General features: G+C 34.6%; 1 protein-coding gene across 1 annotated transcript; it reads right to left on the reverse strand.

Annotated features, from left to right (window-relative positions):
- Position 1: 1 nt before the first annotated feature.
- Positions 2-27,995, reverse strand: LOC129269352 (coiled-coil domain-containing protein 33-like). The gene is made up of 21 exons (XM_064105658.1): positions 27,908-27,995; positions 26,863-27,196; positions 23,459-23,688; positions 22,555-22,767; positions 21,612-21,763; positions 19,844-20,007; positions 18,494-18,603; positions 17,587-17,780; positions 16,721-16,841; positions 15,848-15,983; positions 15,399-15,532; positions 14,991-15,062; positions 14,146-14,352; positions 9,281-9,432; positions 8,227-8,501; positions 7,545-7,633; positions 6,994-7,183; positions 6,171-6,262; positions 5,654-5,740; positions 4,471-4,593; positions 2-3,893 (listed from the first exon to the last, which is right to left on the reverse strand). The coding sequence occupies exons 2-21, from the start codon at positions 27,128-27,130 to the stop codon at positions 3,801-3,803; spliced, it is 3,102 nt and encodes a 1,033-aa protein (XP_063961728.1). The 5' UTR covers positions 27,131-27,196; positions 27,908-27,995; the 3' UTR covers positions 2-3,800.
- Between the last annotated feature and the right edge of the window lie 2 nt (positions 27,996-27,997).

The following is a 27,997-nucleotide window of genomic DNA, read 5'->3' on the forward strand; positions in this document are numbered from 1 at the left end:
TAATTATTATTTCTGCCTTGAACGAAAATTCCTTGAGGATTATCAATTTTGAAGTATTCAGAGAATAAGGAACGAAAATCACTTTGTTCAGAGAAAAGAATCGGCCAGAAGGGTTCAGACGGCCAGAAGGGAACAACCAAAGTCCCCCTAGCAGAACAAAACCTTCAGATGCTTAAGTACTTGCCCTATACATGCTATACATTCGATAGGTGGAACCAACCAATTATTCTCGCCCGACCAATCACATGAGAAGGGATCAACATGATCTATTAGGGGACACCAATATTTAGAATTGAACTTCTTAATTTTGAAATTAAAATCGTCCGCAAGTCTGTCCACAGTGTGAGGGCCCCAGATTTTGTCCAAAAATCCGAAAAATTCATCTGACACACCCCAATCATCAAAATCTATCATGCGACTTAATGCATCTGCAAAACGGTTCTCCTCTCTGGGAGCCCAATGAACGTGAAGACTAATGTTGTTTCTTTTACACAACTCAAAGATGTGTAAACTCATCTCATGCAATTCTGCAATCATACTTCCTTTATTTACAATCGATCCTACTCCTTTATTATCACAGAGGACCTTGACAGTTTTATGTCTCATGTGAGATACAACTGTTTGCAGTGTCATACTTACTGACTTGAGTTCTCTCCAAGTGGAGTTTTTAACCATTTCAAACTCAAACCAATCTCATCCCATTTCATGCCTGCGCACTCAGAAACCCAGGCCCCGCAGCCTGATGGACTTGCATCAGAATAGATGAAAGTCTGTGGAACTGAATAAGCAGAAATAATGTTTACGTTAAGAATATGCAAATTCTTCTCCAGAAGAAGAACACGAATATTAATTCATCACTATTGATCACATTATGTCCTATCCCAATGTACCCTCCGGATGATTTCGTGATGCATAAATCTGGTTTTAATTTGAGTAACTGTGCCAAACACTGGATACAATGTATCTTTCCAACTATAACTACGATCTTTCGTTCTGAAACCTCAGGCAATTCTGCTTGAAATGAATCTGAACATAACTCAAGATCCTTCATCCTTCTTTCAGTAATCTTTATATAAGCTACTCTGCTTTCCCGTGGTATTCCTAACCAATCCAAACACTGGACAGGAGTCCATTGAGATATTTCTCAACATTTGGTATCAAACCTGCTTCAAGTAAGTCATTTTTCACCGTCTTGACCATAGTATCATACGAATCAAAGGAAGCAGCACGACCCAATCATCTATATACAAAAAAAAAATGAAAATACCATTTCTATACGCCAATGATTAACGATAGGCTTAAATCGTGTAATGAAAACAAAGGTAGCTGTTGCCAACCCAATGACAACACCTAAAAGGAGAAAAACCTTGTACCACTACCAAAATCCCAACTAAAGCCTACAATTTTTCATGCACTTGAAAAATGTAATAATGATGATAACCTTGCTTAAGTTCAAAGGAAAGCTTAAAATCTCCCTGTTTTAAATAAGACATGACTACATTCCAGTCTTCAAGTATAATAGTGTTCTTCCACAAGTGTTAGTTGACATAACGTTAACCAAAAATCAGTCTCTTTTTATATCTGAACTCTGAATTGAATCTGAAAGGGGATAACCTCATGGGGTGCAGTGGTGGATTCAACAACCAAACCCTTTTTAATAATAATTCGTTAATGGCTTCAGAAACGAAATCGGGATCGATGTCAATGCTGACTTATCATCTTATTGTAAGGTAATTTGTAACCATGTTCATTGACATCTACAACAAATTGAGATGCATCAGTTGATTTCCAAATTGTAAGGAAGCATTCAATCTACCTTTAACCAAAGGTTCTGAATTTCATTGATCATACTCATAATTTCTCAAATAAAATTCTTCCTCCTACCCTGCACATCTTGTCGAATCAACACTAACGTTACTCGATGTTTCCCAACCGAAACAAATTCAACAATGCTCTGTTTCTGTATTTCTTAATTTAGAAGGGCCCGCTGACGGACCAGGAGTAGTCAATATATTCCAGATTGTTTGATCTGTGTCATATCTATGTCTAGGTTCATTAGTAAGAGGTGGAATTCAACCAAAATAACACATCTTTTCTTAACATATAATTATGGACTAGGTAGAATCAAGAATAGATTCCTTTGCTACGCCCTTCTGATCATTCTACTCTTCAGTTCTCAAATACCACACTTCGTCAAATACAGAACAAAACTGACATTTACCTTGCTCAGTTTGACCATGATCAATGGATCATTTAACTCTGTTGAGCATTGTTATCTCTGACGGATGAATCTTGCTTCCTGATACCTGGGCAACTTCTCCAGTGCCCATGTCTACCACAGGCAAAACGTTCGTCGGTGGTCTGAGGCAACTTGCATACCCGCGCCAACTATTTTGTACATATAAGTTGGCGACACTGCCAAGCGAATATCGATTTCTTGACCCAAAGGGTATACGAAATAAGTTGTCGGAAGTAGTAGAAGAACCTTGAAAATTTCCAACATTCTTGCCCAATATAACCTTTGTTTGTTGAACGAAATAACTTACGCTTTCTATTTACACAAGCCTGAGCTTGCCTCATTCTTTTCTCCCTCATCAGTATTCATCCAATGCGGACCAACCTAAAATATAAAAATGATCTCTATATATTTATTTGATTAATCTCCCATAATTAAGTCATAAAGTAATTCCGCTGAAAAACGAACAGCTTCCATTAACAACATAAGGCCATATCTATTATGTACAACCGTTCATAAATTTCAAAAGCAATAGCCTAGTTTGGAATTTTCATTCATCTTTATCTCACTAACCTGCTTCAGATTCATCTGCTTTTCTGATATGTTTCTTCCTTTTAATTATATCTGCAATACCTTACTTCAGCAAAGCAAGGGCTGCGCCCGCTGCTTACCTTACTCTAATAAGGCAAATTTCTTATCCAACTCCTCCTGGCGTCTAGAATTATATTCATATTGAACCTTATTACCTTTCGAAAGACATCTCCGACGCCCTTTTTTAGTTGTAGAAGCTCCGCTGACCCGGGCAATGTATCGAGAATCAACATAATCAAACAGCCAGCCCAATCTTTAAACGAGCCAATGCTTCCTTTGTAGCATTGCTTACAAGAAGGCGAAGAGACTCCAGATTATTGAGTAAAATTTTCTGAAACTGCCTTTAATTTGTGGCATAACCCGAGGTTAATTTCTTGATTCGCCATTATTTTATATTTAACATCGAATCCAAACGTAGATCTATTACGATAAGGCCTATAGAGTTTAACACGTGGAAGAAGCGTTGAAAATAAGACGTCCGTACTGTGCTGTGTCGAACTCGGTCAGTGAATTCCGAATGTTTAGGAATTCAGACACTCCTCACGCAAGCATTGTTATGCTAATCGGATACTTCTGCTAAGAAAAGAAAATGTATTTTCCTGTATCCTAGTCTGGTTTTCTTGCACATTAAGACCTATCTGGCCTTTGGGTCTAGAAGAGAGGACCTAGTAGTTGTCCCATATCCTAGTCTAGGTCATCTACCACCATAAGAACTATTTAGTCCTTTGATCTAGTAGAGAGGACTTGGCAGGTGTCCAATATCATAGTCTCTAGGTAGTCTTCCTCTATGAGACACATTTGACCTTTTTGATCTAGTCGAGAGGACTTCAAGGTGCCCCATAGCCTAGTCCAGGACTTCTTCCTCCATAGGATCTATCTGGCCTTTTGGTCTGGTAGAGAGGACTCGGTCTTGTAGAGGTCCCTATCCTAGTCTAGATCTTCTTCCATGATAGGACATATCTGGCCTTTTGGTCTAGTAGAGGGGACTCAGTCTTGTAGGTGTCCCATATCCTAGTCTAGGTCTTCTTCCTCCATAGGACCTCTCTGTGTATGCATCGGTATAGTCCTGTAACACGCGGGAGGTAGCAAGGAAGAGAAAACAAAAAATACTTTTATACATCTTACAAATGATATCACAGGTATATAGTAAATTATTTACTAGAGAGAAGTAAGGGATTGCATCTATTTAAGCTACCAAACATAGATAAGATGGCCTACATTGATCAGCATTAGACATTGTGCCTACTTCATTCTAAACCAACGATTTAATCAAAAGAAGACACTTTTTATCACTAATTTTTCTCAGAAATGGACCTAAAAATGCCTGTCACGTGATAAGTATTGTAAGGTGTGCACAATAAGTTTTCCCTTTACATGTGATACAACCAACGATTCCGAAATCTGCAAAATGTACAATTATTGATATCCGATCACATACATTAGTCTGCAGTCAAAATCAGTAAAAATGACCGTCAACAGTCAATTAACATCAAACTTTCATTGGAAGTTATCACATATGGCAATGTTATCATTGATAACAGCGATCATCGATAGTTAGTTTTTTTAGCTGGATATGAACCGAATACAAAGAGATGTTTTACTTATAGATGCTCCTCTCCTTAAAATACTTTCAGCAAACCTACCTGTCGTGGTTTACCTCTGTCATAGTAAGGTAAGGGTGGTAATGAGCGTTGTCTCAAGGAATCGTCTGATCTTAGTGATATGTTTGCCTTCTCTTTTCCCCATTCTTTGGCTTTTCCTAGGAGCTTTAATAAACAAAAACAAAAATCATTTTTACCACAAGTTCTTGCTCTTTAACTTCTATCTTCATTTGCAATGCCAGGATACGCGATTATGAAATTACACAACATTATGTAAGTGCATGTCAGACCCAAAACTGCTCAAAAATGTGAATTCATGTACAAATCCAATGCAAATTGGGTATTTAGACAAAATTCATATATGTATCATTATTTCTACTTTTACTGATTAAACTTAATTAATTTTATCTTGTTTATGATCAGAATTAAGTCTGCAACAATTTCCATTGAAAAAAAAAAACGTAAAAAAAAAAATACATAAGAAATTTAAAAAACAATAAAATACATTTTAAAAAATTGCGATATCAAATTGTTATTTAAGTAAATTTGATCGGGATCCAACAAAGAGTCTGTGAATAAAAAATTAGCAGTTTTGGGGCCGTATGATAGTTGATTAGAGCAAATGTGCTATTTCATGCATAAATTAGCATAATTAATTCATTCAACAAAAATCTTTATTATCTAAAAAAAAATTTACCATACAGGCTCGTAGATTTTATCGCACACCTCTATTGTGCAAATTTTCGCGGCGCTTGCGCAATTGAAGGCCAAGATCTCAGGGGGGAGGAACCTGCCCCCCCCCCCCAGCTGTGAGATGGGTCCAAATAACCCGGATCCTTTAGGGTTAAAAGAGGTGCATGAGTGGGAGATACTGTTACTGCAACCTATCTATTTTTCATGAGTTGTTGTATTCATTTAATTGTATGTTGTTGTTTTTTTTGGGGGGGGGATCAAACTTGATACTGCTTATTCTAAACTTCATGAAGTAAGATTTCCAATATAAGGTAATTCCAATTTGGACCCAGAGACATACAGAGACAGCATCAATATTGATAACAAAACGTGAATTTCTATAGATGATTTGCCAAGTACTTACAGTTTTGATTAATTGCACGACTGATTACATCTTTCATTTCACAGGGCCCTGTTTTAATATGAAATGGTATGAACCATTTCATGATAAAGGACCGATCTATTGTTGTAACAATATTTTCTCCTGACTTACCTCTCTTTCTAAGGAGGATACTCTGCTCTCGGCTCTCTCTAACATGTATTGCATCTTTAGCTTCTCAGCTTCATTTGCTGAACCTCCCTGAGAGAAACGAGAGGGAAAAAATTAATACTACTGCCATCAATATTTATGTAAAGTAGCCTTAGAAATTATGGACCGATGTTAAAGTAAGGTACAGGGGACTTTGCCTATAAAGTCAAATCTCTTGACACCACAGAAATTGACTTTTAAATAGGTGAAATTTGAGTTAGAAGATATTATTAACACCTTTTAAATATTCTGGTCTGAAATAATACTAAGATTTAGGCAATTATTCAAATTATTGAAGGTGACTCATAGCTCATGGATGAAGGAGTATCAATAAATAATATAGGCTGAAAAGAGGGGCGGCATCCCCCTCCCGCATCAAGTTTTAAAATTACTCTTTATTTTTAGGGAGCCATTTTGAACAAAAAATGTCTTTCCAAACACCCACTGGACAGAAACATACAGTAATAATATATTGCCTTACCCTTGGTTGTGAAGCAGATAGAGCTTTCATATGTTCTAGTTCTGCTTTTAATCTGGCATTATCTGCTGATAGTGCTGTAGTCTCTTGTGATTCTGTGATGAGAAGATTAACACAATTGTCAATTTTAAGAATATATGCATAACAAGGACAATATGCAAATGTTGAAGCCAGGTTATGTGATGATCCCACTATCTTATTATATGAAAAAATGGGAAAAAAGTCTTCTATGATATAAATCATGGGTTTGGGTGCACAGCAAACAAGTGATATCAAAATTATTGTAACTTGCTATGATTCAATCCATTTAATCCTTATTTTAAATTCCAAACAAATAGCCACAGTTCATATCTAATATACACAATACAACATAAAAAATGTGTGTGTCACAGTGTGACATCATTTAATCACCAATTAACATTGTAATAACTTTTTTTTCTAATTCTTCTCCCGATTTTCATGAAATCTTTAGTATTGAACAGGTTTGCTTTCTTTTTTCTCTTCATTCAAATGAACTTTCTGTTGGGTTGAATCTGGCCCTTAACTAGCTTCCATTGCTTCCCTATGCTTGACATGCTTATACTAATTACGTTAGAATGTTTAAAGACGATAATGATAATTGATCCTGATTTGAAGCATTGAATTACTGCTTCAATTATTACTGAAGTTAAGATAAAAATATGATACTGGTTGGTATGTATGCAAACAATGACATATGGGCCTAGTTTGCCTTTCGGAATCAAGTAAAAGAGAGCGGACTTATCAAATCAAAAAGATTATTGCCAGTTGGTAAGTATGCAAACGGATAGATGGCATTCTTACTTACCTTCTTTAAATCGGACTCCCTGCTTGCCTATCTTTCCTTTCAATGCTTTATCCATCTTCTCCAGTGCTTTCTCCTGCTCCCTACAAGCCTGCTCCAGCTTCTTGACCTTATCCTGCCTCTCCTGAAGGAGCTTTGACTGGGAAAGCAAGGCCTCCTGCTGATCCAGGTATCGCTTCTCCCTGTCATTGTGCTGAAGAAACAAATATTGTTCATTTTTATTGTTTTGATTTCTCCCTGTAAGAGTGCTAAAGAAACAAATACATTAATTTTTTAATGTGTTTTTTGTGTATCATTGTGCTGCAAACTGCAGTCACTGACATTAATTACATACCTTATAGTCTATTGTTGACCTTTCATATGTCAAATAACCTACCCATTTGAAGATATTTCCAGACTAGAATATGCAAAACAAGTGTTTTTGTTTTTTTACATATTCTTAGTTTAATTCAACCCGAGTCAAATAAATTTCTGAAGTCACGAGACATTCAATCAACACATGTTTGGGAAGAATCATCAAAACTTAATGATTAAAACTAAAGGACAGACTGTACCTTTATCAGGTCATTCTGTGCATGAAGGAGTTTTTCTCTGTAGTTAGCAGCTTCTGCTACCTGTTTTGAAAGGGACTGCTTCAATGTCACTGCATGATAAAAAGGAATGATAACATATGAATTATTTTACACCTATTCCCCCTCCTGTAATGTTGCAATACCTCAAATAAAGCTCTCCAATCTGGCAGGCAAAGAGTATGGAAAATGTAATAAACAAACAAGTTAGTGAGTTACACTTCTTTTAAATGAAATGGGGTATTTTATAAAAATGTGAGTCTGATAAATTTTGAAGCAGATTTCTGGTCTAAAATATATCAAAACCTCCATTGTAACATCCATAACATGGGGTATTTCATAAAAATGTAAGTCTGACTTAAAATGGCACTTATATTCCCAGTAACATGTGGTATATAATAAATTGGTCCTACTCATTGGACGCACTCTACCAAGTATTAATCAATAAGATAACAAATCAAATATCATGTATGCATTGGCACTTAAGCATGACTTAACTCTGAGAAATGCACCTAGATAACGAAATAATGTAGTCTATAATTATAGTAAATATATAAATCTCACCTCTTCTTAAAATTTAAGGGAAAAAAAGCATTTTGTTTATTTTCTTATTGAGTGATCTGATTTTAGTGCTCTTTTAAGAAATGCTTGATGAGTGTTTCCTTACCATATTTCTCTAGCATCTCTGCCTTGCTCATGCCTTCTAGCTTAGCATCAGTCACCATCGCCCTGGTCGTATCCTCATACATGTTAGCCTGCTGACGAAGGCGCGAGTTGTCTGCTTCTATCCTTGTGAGGGCGTCCTGTAGCTGTACCATTTCCTCTCCCATCCTCTTCATAGCCTGCCGATAGCTCTCAATCTCCCTCTGCTGTGAGTCGATCAGGTTGAGAAGCGTCTGATCATTTTGACCTCCACTGACAGGGGATTTCCCTCCCTTTGATCTTCAAGGAAAATACAAAATTCACACCAGATATGGGAATGAACACTAGAGTATCTTGTCCTCATTGTCATATGTAAATATTATTGTTTACAAAAGAAAATCATACCACCTTATTCAAGTATCTTTAACCAAACATTTAAAAAATACAAATACTGGATGATATATAGAAATAATTCAATGACTCCTCCTCATTTCAATGTGGAACAATGTTACCATGTATGATAGAAGAACTAGGTCTTGTGAGTGCGAGAATTGGGTTTTGCTGACTCAAAAGATAAATTAAATGAGGACTGTAAACCCTAACATATTAGTTGAAATTTCTCATGCACTTATGTGAAATTCTTTCTTTTCACAAATTTTCAGACAGTTTTAAATTTTGTGAATATTCTAAAATTTGATATACTTTTAGAAACTAAACTGCAACATTTTCTTGGAGCTCTGAAGCCCCTAACCCATATAGTTTGCTGACTGATAACCCTTCACTTCATGTGCGTGTAAATTACTCAAAATATAAAGAGGGCAAAATGAGTTGAATTATGTAAACGTCATTAATTTCTTTCCATTGTTCTGAAATAAATGACTGGTAATTTTTCATTAATTACAATTGACTACATGTTTATGGAATTTAATTTTTTGTTCACTTTGTGACAACCATGACAGTTGGATTAATATATGATTGATTAAAATTTATGAAGAATATTTGATATGTACAATAAAACACAATCTCTCTCATTATCTCTCTCTGTCTCCTTTTCTCTCTTTCATGTATTGTCTACATACTGTGGCTTGTCTGAAGGGGGCGGGAGCCTGGTAGGTATCAATCCTTTGGTAGATGTAGGCTTCTCTCCAGGCTGAACCAAGCGATCTTGAGGATTAGAATCCAAAAGATTCTGAAGGGCATCACTGGGTGGGAGGTCATCATCTTTCAAGGACTGTTGAAAAAAGGAAAATAAACACATCATGAATATATACTGCTGAGGAAGGAGACAGAAATATAATATCCGAGGCAATTTGTATGAAAAAAATGATGAAAATCCATATTTTATAGTTCGAAATAGACATGAAATGAAATACTCCGAAAATTTGCTTTGCCCAATTGATCGTGGGTCAAGCAGCTGCTGTGCAGCACCAGATCGACGAGGCTCTATCCCTTTAAACGTTGAAAGCCAAACAGGGTAGCAGCAACTCCCATCTTTTAATGTCTTTTGGTCTGATACGGCCAGGGTTTGAACCCCGACCTCCCTGTTGTGAGACGGACGCTCTACCAACTGAGCCAACACACCGGTATGATCCATCTATTCTCAACTTCGCTTCAGAAAGATAATTTTATACAGTCATCTTGACAAGAAAGTAACAGTGTGTCTCATTCACTGAAACCAAAAGGTACATGTAATTATACACAGCTGAATTATGTTATCTTTGCTTTCTATATATATATGTATGTGCAAATCTTTCAATTGCACACAGAAAGCAAAGAGAACATAATTCTATTGTGTTAACTGTTATTGCAAGGGCAATGTGCTTTTTTTTTTATTTATGCTTATTTCATTGCCCAATTAAGGGTGAGATAACACTGTAGTGAAGAAGGGGGCAGGGCTTTACCTGACTACCAGTACTTGCATCTTATGTGAAATGTGCTTTCCTCATTTTAAAAGTATATTTTTCATCTACTTTTATAACAAAAAACTGTGCATAAAATCTTACAATTTTCTTGTAAATAGTGCTAAAACAAATTGTTCTGTGATATTTTTTCAATTACACGTAGATCTTTATAACAATATTATCAAACTACTCAAATTTGGCCAAAAGACATGAAAGTATTGTTTATACATGTAGTGTAGGCCAACTCTTTGAAAAAAAATCTTGAATGAGATAAATAAAGGAACATGAAAATATACTTGACTTATTACAGTTTTTTTTAAATCTTGACAATTAAAAAGCCATTCGTCAAATGATAAAAACCTACAATATACACTTATCTGATTCATGAAGGGTATATGACATTCTGTTATTTTTCTGTATCCAGTGTAATTTGATGAAACCTACATGTATTACTATTATCACTTCCCAGTCAAATAACGATTCACAGCCGTTTGAATTGTAGTATTCTTTAATTACCTTAAATGAATTCCATATATATTTATCATTCCAATTCGATATACTGTTAAGTGAACCTGGGCCCAGGATTTATTAGTTTCACGATGCATCAAAGCAGATTAATTACTTACATGAAGAGAGATTTAATGAATATGAGAAGCAATTATTAATAAATAATAATCTGACTGAATTATACACACAATACATGATCAATATGTGTGGTGGTGTACATGTACTGGAATATTGTGTATGTGGGTTACCCCTGTATACACTGTACATGCACATATACATTTATTTTCTAAGACAATACAAGAGAAAGATTGTGAAATGTCTGATGTGCATGTAGTATTAGAACTTTGCTTTTAAAGTGTATTGATAATTTATTTTCCAGAATTTGGTTTCTCTTAGTTCTTACAGAGAACAAAATAAAAATGAATCACTGATATTTCGCATACATTGTATGTATACCTATATATGCATACAACAGCTAGGGTCTTAAGTACTTTTTTAAAATCATCTTATAATTCTTCAACTGTAAATACATGTACTGTAAGTTGACAAGAAGAAACACTCAGCTCAACTTCAGCTGACAATGCACTGTAAATATGAAAATATTTGAAAAGTATCCTAATAAACTAAAGATCCTTTTTTCCCAAAAACTTTTAGAAGCAGAATATTTCAGAATAAAGCAGTACTCACTTCTTCTAGATCAGCCGTAAAAGGCCTGTAATATGCACCTCCACTCATATTCCAAGATTTTGTTCTAATCTATCATTTCAAGACCAAGAACCATTGGCAAGATTGAAAAACGAACTATACAGACAACTGCACGCTATATTTCATGCTTTTGTACTCTACACTCAATACTACGCAATACAATATGACAAGAATAGCTGCCCTAAATCTGACTCTGTACCTATTCAAAGGATCTTGAAAAGAAAAAAAACACACACAGGGAGTGAAAGAAAGATGGGATCAAAGATCAGCTTTTCTTCTCATGGCCAAGCCACAAGGGACTCATGCTGTTTATACACTACCCAGGCAACCAACCAGAGAGGACTGATCCATTTTACTTGGAGGGTGAAAAATACTTTCTTAGTCAGACTTTTGAGTAGGTACATTGTGATTTATGAGAATTATCAAAATATGAATTACAAAGAATACACAAATATCATTTTACAAGAATAAATTAAAATCAATTCTATTTCAACATAAATTGATCATTACTGGTGAGTATATTGTCAATATTCTGCTAATTTCCATCCCACCCTCATCAATCCAATCACCCCTATTAAAAGTGGACAAGTCCATTCAAACTGACTGTACTGCTAGCAGGTGCAATAATTGTGAAAGGTGATAATACCATATTGATTGTTGACAAGAAACTGATTAATAATCAATAGATGAGTACTCAATTGGATGAAGTGATTTCCTACTGATACAATACATTTTCACTTTATTTCCCCTTTTTCCACTATTTTCTCTCTCATTTTGTTCAAAGATTTCTCCTTGAACTGAAGTCTCTTTTTTTACCTGGTAATTTCATTTGTGCTGCCTTTATATCCTATTTTTAATTCAGGATAATTCAACCATAATCTTTCATTCTCCTTGTATATCTTCCTGGGTACCTTAACTGCTATGTATTAAAATCCTAAATATGAAAAGTATGTACTGAAAAAAATAATTTAAGCAATAAATATATTTGAATAGTTTACATATGATATGAATTCAGCAAAATGTATAAAAATATCTTTGACTTAATAACTTAATAAACCAGCAGCCAATAATAATAAAATAAAAGGGGAAGGAAGGAAGGAAGGAAGGAAGGAAGGAAGGAAGGAAGGAAGGAAGGAAGGAAGGAAGGAAGGAAGGAAGAAAGAAAGAAAGAAAGAAAGAAAGAAAGAAAGAAAGAAAGAAATAAAGAAAGGAAGGAAGGAAAGAAAGAAAGAAAGAAAGAAAGAAAGAAAGATGAACAGAAATTTTAAGAAAGAAAATGGAAAAGAAATAATTAAGCAAGCAAGAAAGAAAGAAAGAAAGAAAGATGAACAGAAATTGTATTAAAGAAAGAAAATGGAAAAGAAATAATAATTAAGCAAGAAAGAAAGAAAGAAAAAAAAACTATCAGCATGTATCAAACATTTTTTAAAGTATGATACATGCATATAGGAAGCAATATGACTGAGAATATTGCAAAAAATGTATCTGCAGTGTTATTTTATTGTAATATTGGTTTGTGGTTATTGTTATGGTGATTGTCCGTAAGTTTTGCATATCATTGGCCTTGCTATCTCTCTTTAAATTACTAACATTTAAACTCTTGATTCCAGATAATTTCCATTTTATATACATATATCATATTTTCAATTTGTGAGAAGACAAAAATTTTAGGTACAACTTGACTTGATTTGAATATGAACGGCTACTCTGATTACATATGAAATATCATAAAAATTGATGGCATTTGATATGAAATAATGTGCTTGTTTGATAAAATATTACATTAAAAAAAATCTATCATTAAACACTCTGATTCATATAATTTTAATGCCTTAAATACTTTCTACAGAGCTGCCAACCTTTTAAAGTAAAACGCAGTACTCAAGAAACTCAAAAGTCATCATTTTGAGAAAAAAAAAGAGATTTCCCACACAACACACAGTATTATAAATTCATTTGAAGTCGTATTCAATAGAACAGATGCAAAATGTGCCATATTTGCAAATACATGTAAATAAATAGTGTACATAGGGATGTAAATGGACAGATACATGTATTTAATTTTAAAGAAGTTTTGCTTAATGTGTAGGGTGCAATGTTAACGTGGACACGTAATAATAAAGTATTCTCTTCACTTTTTACCTAAAAATTTTTTTTTGTTAACTCTTCAACATCACTGACATTAGCCACATGAATGCAAAAGTGGGTTTCAAAGCAAGTCTGTTTTATCTTTGAACTTTTACTTTCATCATCTGAAATTGATGGATTTTTAGTATATTTTACTTCAAAAACTTTCTGCGATAAATTTGGCAAAAAACTAAGAAATACATAGGAAATTCATGAAACAATAAAATACATATAACTAGTTCACTTTCAAACAAGGATTTTTTTTTCATTTGTCATTGTTAGCAATGGTATAAAGAATATTACTACCAAAGACTGGTATTCTAGGAGCTTTTTTAGTGAATTAGAGGGGAAAATATGATTTACCCATGAATTATCATACTCATTTCATATAAAAAAAATCTAATTCTTTTGGAAAAATCACCATACAGCCTTGTAGACTATATCCCACACTATTACCATGCCAATTTTAACGGCGTTCGTGCGACCAGCAGCAGAGATCTCAAGATCACAAGGGAGGGTTGATTCAACAGCCACCCCCCCCCCCACCCGGCCAGCTAACACCCAAAAAAGCCCAGCCTGGTTAGCATTAAGCATGCTTATCTCATTTATGGAATACAGGCCCAGCTCTCCATATATACTATCAAAGTGTGATTCATCCCATATCTGAAAGAAATTAAATGTGTCTCAAAATAAAACAAACTCACCAGCTTTTTCCTGGTGTCTATAACTATCACATCATAGAGTGGTTGAGGCAGAGGCGTAGTAGGTGGAGAATAGACGGGTTCTGGGTTCAAACCTCCAGTGGTGGGTTCAGCTGGAGGTAAGAGGTCTCTGGGAGTCTCAGGAGAGACAAAACCATCGACTGACGGCAGGGTGTCCAATTTAGACACGGATGGTAAAGAATCTGGAACCTACAAACATTAAATGAAGGATGGAAAAGTGAGTATTTGGATATCAGATATGACTGTCGAGCCTTTCATGAAATGAATTGCCAGATGTATTATCTGAAAAAAATGTGATATATCTGACAGTTACTGTAGAAAGAGTGGTGCTCTTTTTGATAGTGATAAAAGGTCTGTCCAATACGTTTAATAATAATCATTTCTGATTGATACATGTCTGTAATATAAACCTAAAACACACACAAATATAAACCAATCAGGTGATTGTTACAAGTACAATGTATTTTGAAGGCAGCTTGTGTTTTTGTGGCAAGCCAGTAAATACAGAGTTTTGTCCGCTTCAATATTCATTATTTTCAAAAAGGGAAGAAGCTAGATTGGAATTTTGTGGCCCCAAATTATGGAACAATCTGCTCATCTATGGTCTGGTAAATTAGTAGAATAACATATCTTTTTTGTTGTAGTGTAAATTTGGAGAGCTGTATTAGTCATGCGTATAGAGCAGTTTATACTGATTATGCTTTATATAAGCACCAGTTTATTATTATTATTCATTAATAGAACAATCATTCGGTTGGGGAGGAGTAGTAGTTATGGAATGGTAGTGCAGACAATCTCTAAGAAAGATATAATGAATTATGACTTACCCGAGATGTAAGTAACCTGAGTGCAATTGAGATGGAAGGCGTCTGCTTGCCACGAGTTGGTAAAATACACATCTTCAAACAAACAAATATTAAAGAGAATATTGTGGAAGGGTCAATTGAAAATCATACTGTCAATGAAAATAATACTGTCATTTCAAAATCTGAATGTTCATTTGATTCTGATTCATTTGTAATTTCTTCTTATATCTTTTTCTTAAATTTCCTTTCTTTCTTCTTCCTCCTCCTCTTGCTCTTCTTCTTCTTTTAAAATGACAGACTTTCAATTTTTTTCTTCATTATATCTTTTTGTATTAATAAGAAACAAATAAGAAAAAATCCTCACAAAGTTTGACAAACGTGACAGAAATATTAGTTTCTCTTTCAATATACTCCAGCATAATACCTCACCTGAAGCGGTATATTAGGAATCCGAACACCTAATTTCCCTCTGTCATTGGTCAAAGCATTATAAACCCTGTTATCCAAGAGAACCACTGCAAATCCAATAGGTTTCTGAGGGTGCCATCTCGTCCCATCATAGGCTGTAATATAAAAAGAAAAACACTCCCTTGTAAAGACCATCTACCATAGACTTCATAAAATTCACCTGAAATTCTATCACCAAACGTTGATCTGTGTAAAGTGAAATTTCATTGGCTCAATGTGGACACCTCCTCTGGTGTGTGAAATATCACTCACTAACCGTGAACTTGCCACTAAAAATTTAGTTTTTCACTTTAACAATCTACAGTGGATATAGGAAATAACATAAAGTTATTGTAATCTTGGAAATATCAATATGCTAATGTGCATAATTTAACAATACATTTACCAAAGAGCAAAAAAAAAAGAATTACCTGAATTGACATCATAAAGCTCAACCACCACGGCTGCTGTGCTGACAAACATGGATGCCAGCTCCCTTTCATGGCAGAAGACAAAGGAATGGTCCCACTTGGGCTGTGTGATTTCAGAAACATCAGCTAGCCACAGCTGTACAAATAATAAACACCCAAATGTTTACTGGCATTGATACAGACCATCCCTTTCAATAGCTACATGTTTCATACATAAATTTCTTATCAACCATGGGATGGCTGAATTACAGGGCTTCTGAAAATGTTTTGAATGCCTATATATATATATATATATATATATATATATATATATATATATATATATATATATATATATATATATACATCTGAAAGAGTCATCTTTGACCCTTGTCAGAGTGTATTTCAATTAAAGGACACAATCCAATATCCAAAGCCCTATTGAAAAACAAAAACCTACCTATTTATTTTGTAATAAATAGTAGCTTCCAAGGAAACTTTGATTTTGATATTTTTTATTGACTTTTATCGCCCTGTCGTAGGAACCAGCTATGAAAATGTCAAAATAAAAGTCAGAGCCAAGTCTTTCCCGCAGGAAACCTGCAAGCAGCTTTGCATTACAAATCATCACAGTCACCATAGACAAAGCAATGGGGACTGAAGGAAAAGTGCATAGCATCTTTATTTTTACAAGTTGCCTTACATTGGAGGCTTTGTACCTATCTGGGTCCCATTACAATATTAAATGCACAATCTATAAGAAAAAATACTTATCAGCCAATCAGTTGGAAGGATTTTGGTAGCTTTTAGCTGTTCTTTGAAATGTGTTATCATATCAAGTTTTATGAAACGGGCCCCTGTTATCTCCTTTGAGGTATATTTTTCATTGCTCACCTGTGAATAACCTTGATGTTTACCCCTGGTTGCAGTGAGAAACGAAGATGGATGAGGGACCGGCATCTCCACCACTAATGGTTCCACACTCAGGAGATGAGTGTGGTCTTGAAAGGCATCTCTGGTTTAAACAACAACAAAATTATGCCATTATAGAATTTGATCATCTTGATTTGTAAAAAATTGAATTTGTTTAAAGTCTAATAAATTTGCACATGAATAACATGTGCCATTCACATGAAATTCTTGTATACCTCATTTTTTATCAACATCTTCTCCAAGTATAAAAAATGCAAAGAGCATTTGCAGAAACTGAAAGATTTAGTTATAGTGTAGTATTACTTTTATTCTTACTTTATCTTAAGTTTGCTATATTCAATCTCTCAATTGTTATTGTTATATTCAATTTCAATATTTCCTGCAAATGGTGTAAAAAAAAATCAAAACCCCAATTAACAATCAGTCATCCAACTAACAAGTCAATTAGACAATCAGTAAATCAATCAATCAATCGATCAAAAAATATTTGTTTAACCTTCATAACTTTTTTAGTTATCATACCTGGACCCCATAACACAAAGGTAAGCAATTAATCACACACTTGATTTTAACTATAATTATATTGTAGTCAATAATGCTAATCATAAAAAATGTTTCTACAATGATTGCCAAGCTTTGTGTTACGGGCCCCTGGTGAGGGTTTTATATGAGGCTATTTTTAAAGTTGCGCACATCTTTACAAATGACTGGAACATGTTCTTAGGTGCTATGCAACAGCAACATTGGGATTATCATGTACCATAAGAAAGGGTCACCGGTCGTGCGTAAATCATCCGTAACTTACGACAGCTTGATGAAACACCCACCTATACTTCTGATAATCAGGAACAATCTTGGTAACAGCCATGATGCAACCCATAGCATCATAAAGATGATGGTCCACTGATACTAGTCTTACTTCAAGACCATGGAAGGAGAAATCTCCACATTCAGGTAGCATGCTGAGCTTACGATAGACGGTAACATAGAGATGGATTGAACTGGGTGATAAAGGTATCGCCTGTATATATCAAAAGATGCAGATAATTGTTTCATCAAATTACATGTTAGCTTGCGACTACAGTAGTTTAATAAGATATCATTGTAGAGGTATGTGGCTCAGTGGATATGTCTCTGGACTTTGAACCACAATGGCCGGGGTTCAAATCCCACTGCAGCACTCATGTCCTCGGCAAGGCGTTTATCTACATTTGCCACTTTCCACCCACGTGTATTAAATGGGTACCAGGTACGAAGATATTCCTTGAATGCTCGAGTGTCTGATCAGGAAAGCCGGGGTAATAGTATGCAGCACTTAGAAACATTTGTATTAAGTGCTATATAAATGTTGCATATTATTATTGTTATTATTTTTACAGTAAGCTTTCCTTTATAAAAGCTGGTGTTACATTTCAGACAAATTATTCATACCTTATTTAGTCGGATTTCAAGTTTTCAAAATTATGTAAAATCAATTTATTTTATGTTTACATTGAATTGCATTTCTATTCTAATGATCTAATTGGCTACTTTCTCTGAAACACACAATCTAGCAATGACTAAAAGATACTAGTACAATCAAAATGGGCACAATCATTATAGATTTTAATTTTTTTTCCTGATAAAGTGTTTAGCAACGGGTCGTTGAGCAAAATCACCAAATGTGGCAACTTTATTCCAAATGATTTCCTTATAGGTGTAACTATTAAAATGAACAGATTATTGGTATCTTACCTGTACTAGGTCTAAGTGATAGTGATGAAATGGTTCAAGCAAGAAGAGTGGGAGCTCAAATGTAGAGATGTCAATTCTGGTAGGTTGATCAACAATCTTCAACGTCAGAACTGCAAAGTGTGACCAAACAGATACATAGTTTTAACTATAAACTCCCGGTGGGGCCACTTCCATTGACGAGTAGATACCATGCACAACCATGGGGGTCACAAAAAGCACCCTAAACAAGTATTTTCCATATTCTGACAATGCACCCCTTAACAAGTATTGGCATGTTAAACCCTACCCTTAACAAGTATTGGAAACAAAACGATACTCTTGGCAAGTATTCCTTGAATTGAACCCCTAAACAAGTACAGCGATATTTTAATATGTCATGGACGTCGGTTTTACCTTTACCTACATTATTTGGTTAAGTACGGCCCCACCTCCCACGTACGCCTTGTGCAAATCGGACTCTAAACACGTAGTGTTGACTGTTGCGGCAACAAGTACATCTTTTATATAACATTTTAGTCTTTATACCCTCGCAAATTTGACCCTAAACACGTAGCTTTCATAGCAAAATAGATACCCTTTTTTCATTATTTTAGTGTTTTTGACACCCTTATTACGTTATGTACGTAACGTGCCCTATCTTGAAAAAGACATCCTTTTTACTTTTTTTTTTTTTGGCGAGCATGGTATCCACTCGTCAATGTAAGTAGCCCCCTGGGTATAAACTACAGAATGCATAAATCATACCAGAAACGTGATGCACCATTCGAATTGACATGTTAAGACCCTCAGTTTCTATTACTTGACAATAATATACCGAAACATGTATGCTGATTTTTTACATTTCAACCTTTTTGAAAATAAAAAAAATCAGGTTCCGTAAAACAAAAGATACAATGAATTATAAAAGTAAGCATAACTCCAAGTCTAGGGCAATTCATGTACAAAAAGTTACAATCAATTGTAAATATCAATCATATCCATTTATCATACACCCCCAGGAGCCTGCTGCAAGAAGAGTTGCGACTAAATGCAACTAAAAAATCAAATGCAACTTGACACATATTATTTGCGATTTAGTGATTCTTTTTTACTTGTGTTTAAACGCAACTCTTTATGCAACAGGCCAATTTTGATGTTGTAAATTGTCAATACAGATAGCTCATTTCATCAAATAAGCCAATTAAATACAGGAGGGTAAATTCTTGTAAACTTGTTGTTAGTGAATGTAATATTAGTTCCTTTTGTTCCCAAAATGGCTTTTCATGAAGCCATCTGTAAATTGGGTGTGACCTTATGCATGACTGGAACACGGTCTTGAGTGTTTATTTCTTTTTGATTCACCTCACTTACCATCAGATTGAGTTGAGGAACTTTCAGGGGCAGGTATTTTACAACAAATAACATCCTCCCATATAGGACTCAGAGTAGGATCAACAGTAGAGTGGGTGCTATGCCAGGGAGCCTTTGCCTGAGGAACAGCTGTCTTGCCTTTGGAAGAACCAGGTACAATTTTTCTATATCACAAGTTAATGGTGAAAAAATAGTTGGTTCATTCTGATAAGAACTATCAAGCCTTTCATGCAACATATTGTCATCAATTTTACTCTCAGCCAATCAGCTGTCACAATACCAGTAATATGATCAGTTGTCAGTGAAAACCTAACTGAAAACTTCATAAAATTTTCCCTAGAAAAGTGATTCTTCTCAGGAAGAATTATGGGTATAGGGTGGCTATCTAATTATACATTATCAATTTTAGATGCCTCTGTTATGGGTTAAAGGAAAAAATATATTATCAATTGCTATTCTATTTATGTAAGTATGGTTTAACCCCAAAATACTTAATGCAGAGCTGCCAACCTGAAAAGGAACATTTAAAGGAGAATGAAACCCTTGAAACCAGCTGAATCCATATCAAAGAAAAAATTCAAAGAAACATATTGTTGAAAGTTTGAGGAAGATTGAATGAATAATAAGAAAGTTATGAGCATTTGAATATTGAGATCACTAATCCCATGTAGATCCTCCCATTGGCAATGCAACCAAGATCTGTGATGTCACACACGTACAACTCCCTCATTGCTTTAGTATTTATTTCACTTATATTCTCACTTATTATAGAATCTATCACAAGGTGAGGTGTTCTCTTTATGAGAGGACAAGTACAGAGGTTTCACAACATTATATCATTGATGAATCGTTTGTCATATGATTAGAATGAGCAAAAAGAGATGTTTTGGGGTATATTTTCAGTGTCCAAAAGGGGAGAGTTGTTCATCTGTGATATCATAGATCTTGGTTGCGTTGCCAATGGGAGGATCTCCATAGCATTAGTGATCTCGACATTCAAATGCTCATAACTCTTCTATTGCTAGTCCTATTTTACTCAAACTTTTGTTGATCTTATTCTTTGATTTTTCTGCTTTCACAAAAGCTAACTTGCTCCAAGAGTTTCATTCTCCTTTAAGTATTTTTTAAGCTGAAAATCAGTATTTCGGTGAAGAAATCAGTATTTTCAAAAAATACCATAGGACCACACATACAACTGAAACTTTAGAGATCAGTATTTTACATGAAACTATCAGTATTCTTCTCATTTTTCAGTAATAAATACTGAAAATCAGTACTACTTGGCAGCTCTGTTAATGTAATGAGGTGTGTTTTTCACAAATTTGCAAATGATCATCTGAAAAGAAAAAAAAAAAAAAAAAAAACATTTCAAATATGGCATAAATAGCATTGCACTAAATGAATACAGTGAAGTTATTCACATATAAAGTTTTTCACATACATATATATTAACAGATATTAGGGGATCAAAGAATTGTTTTAATAAAACTGGTTTAGGCTTTCTGGGGACCAATTCTTTAAAGGACCTGGCAAATGTTTTATAATACAGTTCCTATAGGAATAGTGCTTCTCAGCCAATCAAATTCAAGGAAAGTTGTCAGTGTAAGATGAAAATGTTGATGTAACTCTTTCCTGATATCTGACATTCATTTGCACACACTGTAACTTCAATCAAATTGAGATTCAGCAGAAACATGACTTACTCCAAGTTCAAAAGAAAAAAAAATTAATGTGGATGAACCAAACACTCCAGGGTAACAGTACTTACCCTAGTACATAAGGGCGAGGGGTAGAGTTGTCCTGGAGGAGAGTCAGGCCACTGGCAGCATGAATGATTACAACTACTTCCTCATGATTTGGAAGTGCTACCATACCCGATGGTTTGCTGGGTTCTCTACGCTTTGGAGGGTCAAAGGTTACCTATGGAATGGCCAATATGAATTACACAAGTTGTTATCACTATCAGTTTCAATCAATAGTGATAGTAATCATGAATACAAAGAAATCAATCCATACAAAACAGTGCTTTAAAAGATACAGAGTGTACATGTGTACCATATGTCAGGAACAAGAACTTAATACATGCTTATGACAATTCAAAATTCTTGATTTTAATTCATATCAATGACTTTGATATTGTTAGAATTGATTCACAGTAAGTGTCATACACTTCAAACAGATGTAGAAACCATCATATCCAACAAATGTTTTTGAGTCTACTTTTCTACCTTTTTTAATATGTACGATTCATGGATGTATTGTATGAACTGATCTTTAGTGAAATATTTTTGTATATGTATCAAAATGTTTTGTGAAGAAGTGTTTTTGTATTGTCAATAAAGGAACCCTGTGGAAGGGTAAATTTCTTTTTTTTTTAATCCAACAAATTGGGCGAAAACAGAGGAAGAAGTTCAATCTTCAATGTTAACAACAGGCTGATGGACAGACGGACCACCCGCATAATCGTATGGTGATTTCTTCATCAGGGAATAATTTTCCTGACTAAATTTGATTAACATTTCAGATCATAAAAGAAAAGCTCTGAACTAGTTTCTACACAGAGTTTTTGTGCAGGAATCTTTAGAAAATTATGAAGCAAATTACGATGCAATACCAGGGATAATATTCACAGTATATACATGTCAACTATCTTCAAAGTTTGTTTGCAGTTAGTATGATTATGTCATCTCACTAAACTCAGGAGAACTCACCACAGGTGGCATAGGAGGTGGGGTTGGAGTGCGCTGCCTGACTACCGGTTCCGACTCTGGTTCTGGTACAGCCACAGGGGGAGGTTCTGGCTGGGGGTCTGGTATCTCTTCTGGTAGGGGTTCTGGCTCTGGTGTAGGCACCATGGTAGGGGAAGGTAGAGGGGATGGGGTGGAGGGGATTGGTGAGGGGGTATCTTGTAATCGTAGGCTGGCCTGAAAGTGAAATGAATTAAGTATAGCAAAGAAATGAATTTCTAAAGTTTTAATTTTTGTGACAATAAATACGAGCTGCTCCTTTAGGTCATGTAATATAATTCTGACTTGCCATTTCAATAGTAAAAACACAGATCAAGCTAATCTTACAAAAGTGTACTAACTGTTATATCTCTGTTAAACAATCGAGTCTCTATGAAAAATATTAAATAGTGCCCTCTCTCTGTGACATTTTTATCTTTCTTTCTAAAAAGGCTACTTTAGCATTTACCTTTAAATTTTAGTGAATTTAGGAAGCTAGGGACAAAAATTATATCCTGAAATCTTTAGCTTATTCAATTATTTGGAATAGGTGTTATTAATGCACAAGGAAAAAAGACACACAGATATCTTATTTGGATCAGACATCCAATCAAAATACACCATTTCATTTTGCTTAACCAAAGCAATAGTGTTTCTGATAATTAATGATAGTGTTTCTAATTATATAATGAACACACAGGTAAAATCAATTTCAATTTTCTATGAAAAAGTACTATGGAATTAACTTATGTTAGAGAGATTTACTCACATATGACCACCAAAAAATCAGAAGTTCAAAAATTAGAAACCCTCTTTACAGGCTTTGGTTTTTAGTTAAAATTTCCATGAAACCAACTTGACAGTTGATGGACTTTCCTGATAAACTTACTTCATATTTCACTTTGCCAAGCTGGACTAGGATAGATTCCTCTTTAAGTGTTGTGACAAGTAACAATTCTCCAGATTTTTGGTATATCTCATCGCTGGGTCCAACATGTGAGCTTTTCTTATCTCTTGGGTGAATGAGGAATGAAGCCTCGGCTAACTTCACATTCTCTATCTGATCAAAGACGGCTATCTCCAGGCTCACCTCTTTACCTCTTCCGTCTTGACATAAGCCTAAGAGGAAAAGAAAATAAATATATGATGCATCACTTCCAATCAATTATTTACTACAGGCTATCCCTAATTCAGGATATTACATTACATATTACATTTAATATTTCAGACAAACAAGGGTGCTCAAAGCGGAATACAAAAGAAACCAATTTTGAATATAACAACTAAAGGACGAAGACCATGGGGATTGAGAAGGTTCATCAAGATTATGAAATCAGCTAAAATGATTGATGATGATGACGATGATGTAGATATATTATCTATCTTCATATTAATTATGATAATAATAACAATAATAATAATAATTATAATAATAATGATAATAATAATACACTACCAACAATAATAATAATAGTACCGTAACAATAACAATATTCATCATCATCATTATCATTAAAGGGGAATCCAACCCAAATAAAAACTTGTTTTTATAAGGAAAAGAAAAATCAGACAAGTTGATAGGTGAAAGTTTCAACAATATTGGACAAACAACAAGAAAGTTATGAATTTGTAAAAGTTGTAAATATTGGTAATCACTATACCCATGGAGACTTCAAATTGGCCGCATATGGGATGTCATAGTGATGTAAGGCAAGGACTACTCTTCCATGTACTCCAATACATATTATGGCTAAAATGTCATTTTTCCTAAAAGTTTTATTTCAAATTATATTTTTCTTTCATGAGGCATAAAACAATATACTAGTTACTACCTGGGTTATATTTAGATTACTGCCCCAGGGGAATGGGTACTTAGGAGAAAACCACAAATCCCTGATAATAAAGTACATGGCCTATGGGAAAGTTGTCCTTGCCCCTTGTCATAATTTACTTACCCAGTTGCCAATTTGAAATCTACATAGTATTAGTGATCTCAATTTTAAAGCAGCTATAACTTCCTTATAGCTTGTCCGATTTCTTTCAAACTTTCACCATTCTGTTTAATCTATTTTTCACCTTCCCAACACAACATTTTATGGCCAAGGCTGGATTCCCCTTTAACAATAGAAATCATCATCACCATTTCTGTGACTATGATACCAATACCAGAAACACATGCAGAAAATCTAATTAAACAGTTTATGCAAGGCTCGACATTAGCAGTGGCCCGGTGGCCCGGTGGCCCAGGGCCACCAGAAATCACCTCGGGCAACCATTATTGAAAAAATGTTAAGTTTTGGTGGCCCGAATCGGGCAACCAATAATTATCAAAGTAGCGCAATTTTTCTCCCGATATATTGCAAGCATTTATCAACTTTCTACAGTTCAAATTGCAAGCCAATTCGTCATGCGCCCTTTTTGTTAATTTACACACAAATACACACACACAAAGATTGCATAGTCATGACAGTATGTAGGCCTACCGCTATATATAGCATACAGTAACTATTATCCAGCTGGCCGTGCCGGCGGTCTGGCGTGAGCTTTGCATGCATGAAACCACTGCAGCTAGCTGTGCGCTATAGCAGACTATTCAGACTCAGCTGCGATACGAAATGTTGCTGCTAAGAAATCTTCCACAGAACTTTGCAAATCTACGTCAAAGTCACATTTTACAATGAAATGCCCTTTCTACAGTCCATATTACTAAAATCTGGTGTAACCTGATTATTTGCAAGCATCAAAAAGAGGAATTATGACCTCTCTTTTGACTCAAAAAGACAGATTTCCAAATGCATTTATACACATAAAACACATAGGTGAGTACATCACAGTCCCAAGTGTGCATTTGTATATATGTTGATACTTGGTTTCTTTCGAAGCTGTGTCTTTTCTAGCCAAAAATAAACAAGACAGTTTCTTTCTTTCTTGTTTATAAATGACTTCTTAAACCACTCTTGAGGAAGTAAATACTTTGGGAAGGCATTTCATTGATATAAAATGTGAATTTTTCCAGCATTTTGGCAAATATAGGGAAGGACTTTCCTCACACTGCTTTTTCCAGATATAATTTTTGCCGTTTCCTTATTTTTTTTCTTTCATTTTTTTTATAGTGGTTAAACCATTTATACCCCTTCCCATTGAATATGCCTGATTAAAGAATATGTTTCTACTGAATAAAATAATAATTTTCCCCAAGTTTTATTAATTTTGTTTTATCTTTCATTTTCTTTTGTTTTTTTCTCTAATTTTTTTTTCCTGTTCTTTGTTTTTTCTTTCTTAATTTTCTTTTTGTTTTATTTCACTTGTTTATCTTATTATTTTTGTTTTCTTTTTTATTATATATACTAAAAATTATTTTTGTTTGTTTCCCCCTTTTATGCATTGTTCTAATTTTGCAGCATATTTTTCTCTGATTTTTCTCCTGCTATAATATGCTGGAAAAGAGAAAATAAACTGGATTTGGGGCCTGCATAATCTAGGTTTTAGGATTAAAAAAGGAAGAAAGGAAAAATCATCGTTTTGTACATCTATCTGAGTTTGCTATGCACTATTTATTTACTTTACCATTATGAGTGTGTGTCTATACAGAGATTTTTAAAAAAGTCCACACAACCTGGGAACAATACAATTCTTTTATTCTCTTTCAATCATTTCATATTTACAATGATAGAACAATTTCTATATTACCACAAATCAATTAGCAAAGTATTGTATTGAGGGAGAGTGGGAATACTCTCATATATTTCTTTCAATAATATATACATGTAAAAACATACAAATATCATACATTATTTTGAACATAAATATACAAATATAATCATGAAACATTAAGATGAGATTTGAAAAAAAAAATAATAATGAAAGAAAAAGGTATCCCAAAAAGCCTCAAAGGCTTGCAAAGTAAAATAACAACAAACAAGATTTACATACAAGATGTACAAAGTGAAAGGAACTTAGTGGTAGTGGCTGCAGAATTAATATTGCAGAAGTTTGATTCATGTTTGATTAATGTTTTTCTTTATATTTTTCAGGCTACCAAACTTTAATATCAGGCCACCAAAAAAATTGTTTGAAGGTTTTGGTGGCCCGAACTGGCCACCACCAAAAAAAGTTAATGTGGAGCCTTGGTTTATGCATATTGCACAATAAATTTTCAAATTCAGTTTTCAATTTATCTTGTATCCAGATTTGGCTATATACGAAGAAATTGTTCAGAAAATACCATAATTTATTTTTGCCACTTGTAGGGCTGAAAACATCCAAGACTTGAATACATGATCATGAAATTACCTTTAGGTAAATAGAATGTGACATCATTTTTGGTCAATGAGTGATATCCATGCTGGGACTCGGGAGATATTGTCACCGCATCAGTGACAAATATGTGACCTTTGACCTCTTCTCCAGACTCGCCTGATTGGTTGACAACATCCTTCAAAAGATCCTTCCTTAATGGAGACAAGATGGTGAGCCGTACAAAGACACTTCCCACAACATTGATGAGAACATTGTTGAGTTTGAATGAGAAGACGAAAGAGTTGTTTCCAGCAAGGCTCATGGTGTTTCTTCTACGACTTTGGGTCTCAGATCTGCTCTACAATTTAGCATGTACAAGTCCTGAATCCTGTTGAATGAGGGAGAAAGAAAAGAAATAGATTATTATAATTAGATTTCTAGATCAACATATCAATTTAGTTTGAAGCTGTTTGGTTTGGTGAAACTAAGCCAAGCCTAAAATTTTAAAAAGGGATGTTCAATTTTCAAGGTGATTTTATCACTTGTCATAAAAATATAACAAATATCATAAAACAAATGTATGAACCATGTCCAAGTTAAACTGATTTGGATTTGAACCAGACAATATTACTAAAAATAAAATAGACCCTAGGCCTATCTAGTATCTATACCAAAAAAGGGTCTTATGACTCATAAACATAATATGAGTTATGTTACAAACTGTTGAAAGCGCAAGAGTCAGTATACATGGTATACTAAGAAGATCAAGACAGAAATAATCATTGTTTCTGTGGATTTATTTACTGTCATCCCCTTTTTCATCCCAGCGAGTGCAATGCATTTTGATTTGCACACAAAACTCAGAGTCTGACATAGTCATAGGTTGCCGAAATCAATCAAGTGGGGGTAACACAGGATTCAATATGTAGGACCGTAACTTGTCCTGATCGCAGTTGCCAGCCCCAGGCGGCCGCGGCGCGACACAGAAAGCGAGCCGGCACAGTACAGATTTTAATAAATAGGACGTCATGAATTAAATGATTATCACAAACATTGCCCAAAGCACGCATTCATCAATAAAAGACAAAATCTCACTCACAAAGAGGAAACCCGTATGTGCAACAGCTGGTCAGGGGTCATGTTGTCATAGTTTCATAAAGCTTACTAACTCGATCATGCAGCGCAGCAT

The sequence above is a fragment of the Lytechinus pictus genome, chromosome 10 (genome assembly GCF_037042905.1).
Source record: "Lytechinus pictus isolate F3 Inbred chromosome 10, Lp3.0, whole genome shotgun sequence".
NCBI classification, from domain to species: Eukaryota; Metazoa; Echinodermata; class Echinoidea; order Temnopleuroida; family Toxopneustidae; genus Lytechinus; species Lytechinus pictus.

What these genes read in the sequence shown, in the direction of transcription:
- LOC129269352 (XM_064105658.1), bottom strand. Translation starts at nt 27,130, where the DNA reads ATGAGCCTTGCTGGAAACAACTCTTTCGTCTTCTCATTCAAACTCAAC. An exon ending in AACATCAAGGTTATTCACAG is followed by an intron (nt 15,984 to 16,720) that starts GTGAGCAATGAA and finishes TTATTTGTACAG; the next exon opens with CTGTGGCTAGCTGATGTTTC. An exon ending in TTCCTAATATACCGCTTCAG is followed by an intron (nt 15,063 to 15,398) that starts GTGAGGTATTAT and finishes GTTTGTTTGAAG; the next exon opens with ATGTGTATTTTACCAACTCG.